The 7,911-nt window shown below is 64.8% G+C and overlaps 1 protein-coding gene across 2 annotated transcripts; it reads right to left on the bottom strand.

Moving 5' to 3' along the window:
• Window positions 1-15: 15 nt before the first annotated feature.
• Window positions 16-7,887, bottom strand: GAS2L1 (growth arrest specific 2 like 1). Of its 2 annotated transcripts, XM_030460337.1 has the most exons (6): window positions 7,629-7,887; window positions 5,806-6,456; window positions 3,972-4,079; window positions 3,617-3,713; window positions 2,897-3,134; window positions 16-1,857 (listed from the first exon to the last, which is right to left on the bottom strand). In XM_030460337.1, exons 2-6 carry the CDS (start codon window positions 6,448-6,450, stop codon window positions 552-554), a joined length of 2,394 nt encoding a protein of 797 aa, XP_030316197.1. In that variant the 5' UTR covers window positions 6,451-6,456; window positions 7,629-7,887; the 3' UTR covers window positions 16-551. The 2 variants fall into 2 exon arrangements, with proteins under 2 accessions (XP_030316197.1, XP_030316198.1); XM_030460338.1 differs by lacking the exon at window positions 3,972-4,079.
• Between the last annotated feature and the right edge of the window lie 24 nt (window positions 7,888-7,911).

The following is a 7,911-nucleotide window of genomic DNA, read 5'->3' as shown; positions in this document are numbered from 1 at the left end:
AGCCACAGCTTCTGGGGGCAACATGGGAAAAAGGAGGAGAGAAGTAGAAAAACAAACAAAAGAAAACCCAGAAAAGTAGAGAAAAGGACATGGAGATGACGAGCAGGCCAAGAATAGGAACCAAAGGACAAGAAGAAAACTACATGTAAAGATGATAGGAAGAGAGGATGATGAGAAGATGGGAGAAGACAAGGATGAGAAGAGCTGAGCTGGCTGCTCTCCAGCCCTCTTGCAAGGGAGCCAGGACACAGCTCCCTGCTCCGGCCACTGGCGTGGCCATCCCGTGGTGCCCCCATGGAGCTGCTCCCCATGGGACCAGGGACATCCCTGGGGCTTTTTGTGCCTGGTTGGGGCTGGAGGCTCCTTGCAGGACCTGACCCCAGCTGCCACCAGTCAGGGAGTGGAGTCCTGGTTCCTGCATTCCTGGCTCCATGGCCATGGATTCCCTCGTGGCTTCCCCATGTAGATGCCTCCACAATGTCCTCGGGGGGGGTGGGGTGGGAGACACACACCTTCTCCCAATCCTGCCCATGGCCACCAAGTTGGGATTCTCATGGCCATGCATCCTCCTCCAGCCCCTCTTGCTCCCGTGGGACCCAGGGTGGCTCCAGGAAGGAGGAGAGGACGCTCTGCAGAGCCCCCCAGGTCTTGGGGCTACCAGGGGGCTGGGGGACCCCCCCATAACCCCGAGGGGTGGGGATCCGGGAGGGCTTCTTGTGGGGCTGAGTGTCCAAGCGGGGTTTGGCCCGGAGCAGGCATGGGGACACAGAGGGGAGGGAAGGAGGAGGCTGAGGGGGGACCCTAACCATGGCTGGGGGGTCCTCCGGCACCTCCTCCTCTCCCAGCACCCAATCCGTGTCAGATTCAGGGCCCCCCCGGGATTCCCGGGGGTCCCAGGAGGTGGGGAAGCAGCTGCTCTCGTCGGAGGAGCTGGAAAGGGCTGCCCGTAGCCCCACATCCCCCATCTCAGGGGTGAGGGGAGGCAGAGGGGGTCCAGCCCCATTCCCGCTGCGGCGTCCGTCCTTCCCGAAAATGTTGAGGGAGGAGGAGGAGGAGCTGGAGGAGCAGTAAGCTGAGTCGACAGCAGCGGGGGGAGGCGGAGGTGGCATGGGGGGGGTCTCCCCATCTTCCAGCTCCTCCATCATCCGCGTGTTGGCCAAGAATTCCTCCTCCAGCCGGCGGAAGAGCTGCTGCTCCTGCCCAGGTTCCAGGTGCAGTGGCACCCGCAGCCGCCGGCCCAGCTCCTCCAGCTCCTGCTCCAGGGACTCTTCTGCAGCCACACCACCATGGAGGGTTCCACTGCCATGGGAGATCCCAAACCCGTGGGAGGTCCCACCACCATGAAGGGTCCCACTACCACGGGAGATCCCAAAACCATGGGAAATTCCACCACCGTGGGAGTTCCCACTACCATGGGAGACCTCAACACCATGGGGTGTTCCACCCCTTTGGGGGGTTCCAGCTCTCCGGGGCTCATCTCCTCGTGTCCCCATGGGTTCCCCCAGGGAGCAGCGTCGGGGGGCGGGGGTCCTGCTGGGGACAGGGCTGCCGGGGGGCTCTGCCCGTGCCCAGGAGTGGTGCCCGTCCCGCCGGCGGCTGATGAGGAGCAGGGGTTGGGGGTCTGGGTGGCCCTGGCTTCGGGCGCGGGGTTGGGCACGGCCGCGAGGCCCGTTGGGGACCCGTGAGCGGCCCCGTTCCTCTGGGGGTGTCGGGGAGGGGGTGGCATGGCGGGGAGGAGGCCCGGGAACCCCCCGGTTGGGGTCCCGAGGAGCCGGGGGACAGCTGTGAGCTGAGGAGGCTGAGGAGTCACTGTCACCCGAGCAGCGGCGGGCACGGGAGGGAGGGGGCTCACGGGACCTGGGGGGGCAATGAGAAGGGGGGGTGAGGGGGCAGTGAGCACCCCAATACACCCAGCATGGCACCCTCACTGCCCCCCCCACCTCTCCCGGAGCATCCCCTCATTGCATCACTCCATTGAACCCCCCCAATCTTTCCCATGGGCCCCACTGCACCCCTTCCTGCACCCCCCCACTGTCCTCCCCATTCCCCTCCTTGCACCCCCATTGTCTCTCCACACCACACCCCCCTCATTGTTCACACTGTCCCCCCATTGTCCTCATCACCCCCATCGTCCCCCAGTTGCCCCTATTGTGCCCATCACCCCCATTGCCCCCATCACCTCCATTCCCTAATTGTTCCCCAATTGTCTCCCATTGTCCCCATTGCTCCCCCATCCCCATTCCCTAGAGTCCCCCATTGCCCTCATCACCCTCACTGTCCCATTGCCCCCCACTGTCCCCAGTTGTCCTCCACTGCCCATTGTTCCTCCATTGTCCCCCCACTGCCCCCTCATTCCCCCTGATTGTCCCCTCCCTCCCCCCATTACCCCATCAGCCCCATTGCTCCCATTTCCTCAACTGTCCCCTAACACTCCCCACCTTCGTACTGTCCCCCCACTCTCCCCATTGTCCCCATCAACCCCATTGCCCCCCTATTATCCTCTATTTTCCCTCCCCCACCTGCCCATTCCCCTACTGTCCCCCATTCCATCACCCCTATTGTCCCCCCTATTTTCCCATCCATCCCCATTACCATTGTCCCGGTCATCCCTCATTGTCCCCATTGCCCCCACTGTCCCCATCACCCCCAATATCCCCATCACCCCTAGTGTCCCCATCACTACGATTGTCCCCATCACCCCCTCTGTCCCCACAGTTCCCCCCATGCCCCACCCATCCTCCTTTTCCCTCCCTGTCAATCATCCCTAAGGAGGCGTGGCCACACCAGACCCCTCCCCTCCCGCGCATTTTTGGGGAGGGGGGTGTGTGTGTGTCTGTGTGTATCAGGGTGTCCCGCCCCCCCCATACGCCTCCCCCAGCACCCATGGGTGCCCTACCTGATGGCTCCCGCTGCCCGCGGCTCTGCAGGGCTCCTCGATGGGCTCCCTCGGGGGGGGGGCAGCCCCTCCCTCTTGGGGGGCTTGGGGCTGCCCGGGTGACCCCCCCCCCGCTCTGAGCGGCTGTGACCTCCATCCAAACCCCCCCCGCTTGGGCGGAGGCAACGGGGAGTGCTGGGGCTGGAGATGCGGGGTGGGGGCGGGAAGCCTGAAAGGCGGGGCTGGGGCAGGCGGTGAGCTGGAAATTTGGGGAGGGGGAGTCTCAGGGGAAAGGGGGGAGCAGGGGGGCACATCATCACCCCCTCCCTCCAGTCCCCCCACCCCCCCTCACGTTTTCCAGGGTGGGGATTAATGATTTCGGGGGTTATTTGACTCCTCGAGAGAGGGGAAATGGGTTGGGGGGTGCAGGGAGGGTGGGACAGGATGGGTGAGAGGGGATATTGGGGGGAGGGGAATGGGGTAATAGGGACAGTGGAGGGACACTGGGGGGGATGGGGTGTGATGGGGGCAAGAATGGGGGGAGGAATGGGGGGTGATGGGGAAAATGGGGGTGATGGGAATATTGGGGTTGATGGGGACAATGGGGGGTGATGGGGACAATGGGGGTGATGGGGACAGTGGGGGATAATGGGGACAATAGTGGTTGGGAACACTGGGAAGTGATGAGGACACTGTGGGGTGATGGGGACATTGTGGGGGGGGGTCTCTGGGGCTACTCACAGAGGGAGGAGCAGCGGCACGGGTCATGCTTGTCCAGGTAATGTTCTAGTGTGTCCCAACCGCCACCAACACGCACCATGACATGGCTCCTCAGCACCTGCCGACACCCCAGCACCATGCTGTCACCCTGACACCACTTACCCCATCCCCGCAGAGGGTCCCCTTCTTACGGAGGTATGGAGGGGGGTGCAGGGTGGGGTTTGAAACAACCCCCTGGGACTGAACTCAGCTGATTGTCCCTGTCCCACTGGGGGTTTGGTCACCCCAAGGAGTCGGGGGGGGCAAGGAGAGGGGGGCTGTCCTGGGGTAGGGACAGGAAGAGGGATATGGTGGTGGTGGTGGTTGTGGCTCTTACCCGGACAAAGATGAGGGTGCTGGAGTCCCCCACTTTGTACTTGCCCTCGGAGACTTTGACCATGGGGAACTGGGAGGGGCAGGAGCAGCACCCCAGGATCTCCCGGACCTACAGGTAGAGGTGAGGGGGTGTGGGGGGTGGGCTCAGGGTCAGCCCCCCACCCACAGGCCCAGCGCTAGAGCTGGGTGCAGGCAGGGGGGCTGTACAGACCCCACAGGGAGGGGGTTGGAAGTGGGGTAGCCCATCCCCAGGGTGGTGGGAATTGGGGGGGTGAGGGGGGGAGGTAAGGGGGGACAACTAGGACAATGGGGGACAGCAGGGGGGGGAATGGGGGGGGTGAGCTCCCCACAGCCCCCCCCCCCCCCCCCGAGCAGGCTGAGCACAGACACAACTCATTACACCAGTGGGGGGGTTCAGAGGGAGGAGGAACCCTCCCAACCCCCCCAGCCCTTGCTCACCCCAAACCAGGGGGGTTCCCACTTTCTTAGCGCCCTTCTATGGGGCAGGGGGGGTGGGTTGGGGAGGGCAGTGCTGCCTGCCAGCTGCCTGCAGGATCCGGGGCTGACGTCAGGGATTAGGCAGGGAGCCACGGGGGGACGTGGGGACGCGGCCGCATCCTGCCCTGGTGCGGGGGGTGTGTGTGTGCGGGGGGGGGACGGGGACATAGACACACGCACCCCCACACACCCCCCCTCCCCTTCAAATTAGTGCGGTTCTGTTTAATAATTCTTCTCTTTTTGTTCTTTTTTGTCACGCTTCTGCCTCTTCACCAAGTGGGGAAACTGAGGCACGGGGAAAGGGGTAGTGAGGGTGGGGTCCTGACCCTGCTGCTATCTTGAGGGGGTGAGGGGGGGGACGCGGGCCCCATGCGAGCCGGATCCAGCCCCCCCCCCTCCCCTTTTCCTTCAGGCTCCTCCCCGGCTCCAGCGCTGCCCATAAAAGCCGATGCAGAGGAATTACGCAGCCCGGAAAAATGCAGCCGGGTTTGGCAGCGGGGGGCTTGAGGCGGGAGGGGGTGGGCAACGAGGGGGGGGGGGGGAGCCCCCCTCTTTCGCAGCGGTACAGGGTGAGGGGGGTGGGCAGGATGCTCCCCCCATCCCCCTCCTCCTCTCCTCAGTATGGCGGCGGCTGCGGGACTTTCCGAGCAATTGGGGTTTCAATTAAACACCGGCTTGGAGCTTAGGGAGGGCAGCCTCCCCACCCCACATCATGCCCCCCCCCCCCCCTTTTCCCGGTTTAATCCGCTGCCTCGCGTGCAGGATGGATCCCGCACCCATTCCGGATTTAATCCCCCCTGAGCCTGCGGGCCCCTGGGGGGTGGAGGGGGTCCCTGCACCCCGGGCTTTGGAGGGACCCCACCCCCCTCTCCCCCTCACCCCAAACCTTCTCAAACCCCCCCACCCCAGTCGCAGCCGGGATTTCCCCATGGCCATCTGGAGACACCAGCCCAGAGGGCTGATCCGGGCAGGAGAAGGTTTGGGGGTGGCACCACTGGGGTCAGGGGGAGACACAAGTGTCCCCTCTGTGAGTACGGCCAGGGCCACCAAAATAATCCATCAGGAGGCTCCGTGGGGCACAGGGGCCTGGCAGGACAGCTGAGGACCTCCCATGGCCACCAAGAACCTGGTTGGGTGGCCAGAGGGACCTCCCATGACCACCAAGAGCCTGGTTGGGTGGGTGGGTGAAGGGCTTCAGCCAACCCAACTGGGTGGCCAGCGAGACCCCAGAGACCATAGAGCACCCCACTGGCAGGACAGAGAGCCCCTCCCATGGACCATAGAGCACCACCCTGTTGAGTGGACAGCCAGGACCCTCCCAGGGGCAACCATCTCACCAGCTCATCCAGGTTCTTCAGATCACAGAGGGCCACAGGCCGGGTCCTGCTGGGGTAGGTGGGCTCCTGGGGGTTCCGGTTCTCCCGGGGCATGCCCAGCACCCCGTAACCCATTTGATCCCTCATCTCCTCCTCTATTTCCTCCTCCATCTGGATCAGCATGGGAGCCAGCATGCCAAACTTGGAGCCTCTCCGGGCCACCTCCAACAAGCAGAGGACAAAGTTCTTCTCGTTCTTCCTCAGCACCAAGTCGTTGGTCTCAAACATGAGGACGTCCTGGATTCCAAGGTCCCGCCGGCACCACCGGATGAAGTTGGAGACGTTATCCCGGGCGACAAAGGAGCCGGGCGCCACGTTCTTGGCCTGGAAGGTGACCTCGTTCTGTGGGACACGGGTGTGGGTGGCCACCTCTGGGTGCTGCTGCTGGAATTCCAGGGCAATGCGATTGACGTTGTTGGCGTGGCGGCAGAGGTGACAACCCGTCTCCAAGCTCTCCAAGAAGTTTTCCACCTGGATATCCAGGTCGTAGAGGGTGTTGAACCACTCGGCCAGGTCCTCCTTCATGGCCTCCAGGTATTCCTCGCTGGAGCGGAAGGGACGGATGCTCTTGGAAGCAGCCGATTGGATGTGGCTGGGGTCAGCCATGGCGAGCTAGAGTGGGGGTGGGAGGGGAGGGGGTGTTCAGCAAGCACCCTTAGGAGCACCCCCTACCCCCCCCCCCCAGCCCTAGCCCTACCACCCCAGTAGAGCTTGGGGTGTCCCCCTGCCCCCTCCGTGCCTCAGTTTCCCCAACCCCCTTCCCACAGGCTGGGGGGTCACCAGCATCTTTTCCAAGTCCAGCAGCACCAGCAGCCCCTGTGTGTGTGTGTGTGTCCCCACTCTGCTCACCCCACCCCCACGTCCCCACACCATGTACCCTTTCTGTCCCACCCCCCAGGGTGATGGAGTCACTTATCACCTCCCCCCCCCCAGGCCCCACTGTGGAGCAGCAGCAGAGAGAACCCCCCTCACCCCCACCCAGAGCTGCCCAGTCATGGTGGGTGTCACCGCCCTGGGAGGGGGGCACCTAGGTGACACCCAGGGTCCAGGAGACAGCCCTACCCCCCTTTGAAGCCCCCACCTGCTGCCCCCACCCAATCCCCACACCCTGAGGGGGTCCCTTCCCTGGGGGGGTGGGGTTTCCCCCCTGCTTCTGGGGGAGGGTCCCTCTCCCTCGGGGGGGTGTCCCTGTTTGGGGGGGTATCAGTACCCAGGGGTACTCTCCTTCCCCTGGGAGGGGGGGTGTCTGCTGCTAGGGGGGGGATCTGTTGCTGGGGATAGGGCCTGTTGCTGCGGGGGGGGTCTGTTCCTGAGGGGGGTCTGTTGCTTTGGGGGGGATCTGTTGCTGTGGGTGTCTGCTGCCTGGGGGGCCTGTCTCTTGGGGGGGGGGGGTGCTGTTGCTTTGGGGGTTGAAGTTTGTTGCTTGGAGGAGGGGGCTCTATTACTGGGGGGTCTGTTGCTGGGGAGGGGCGTCTGCTGCTGGGAGGGTCTGCTGCTGAGGGGGGTCTGTTGCTGAGGGGGGGTCTGTTGCTGAGGGGGGGGTCTGTTGCTGGGGGGTGTCACCTATGCATCTCCCGCCCCCCTCCCCGCCGGGGCGGTCTGTCCGTCTGTCTGTCTGCGCAGAGGGGCAGCACCTGCGAGGCAGATGCCGACTTGTGCGGGGGGGACACACACGACACAGACGGGGGGGGGGGGGCGCAGGGACACACACACACACACACACACACATCACATCCCCCCCCTCTTCCTCCTCCCATACCCCCCCACACTTCCCCCTCACTCACCGCCGGCTCCGCGCTTCGCTACCGCCGGGCAGGGCCGCGCCGTGCGCCCGGGGGGGGCCCTGAGCACCGGCGAGGGGGCCCTGAGCACAGGGGGAGGGGGGGACCCTCCGCCACCCGGCCCCGCGCAGCCCCCGCAGCCATTCGGGGTTGGGGAAGGAGGGAGGGAGGGAGGGGGAAAGGGGGGAAAGGAAGGACGGGAAAGAACGGGACCGGGAGCAGGGACCGCGATCAGCGCCGCCGCGCCCCGGCCGGGAAGTTGGAGGCGGCCCAGAAAGGGCCGGGA

Source organism: Calypte anna, chromosome 15 (genome assembly GCF_003957555.1).
Source record: "Calypte anna isolate BGI_N300 chromosome 15, bCalAnn1_v1.p, whole genome shotgun sequence".
NCBI lineage: Eukaryota > Metazoa > Chordata > Aves > Apodiformes > Trochilidae > Calypte > Calypte anna.
This window is presented reverse-complemented; position numbering and strand designations above follow the sequence as displayed.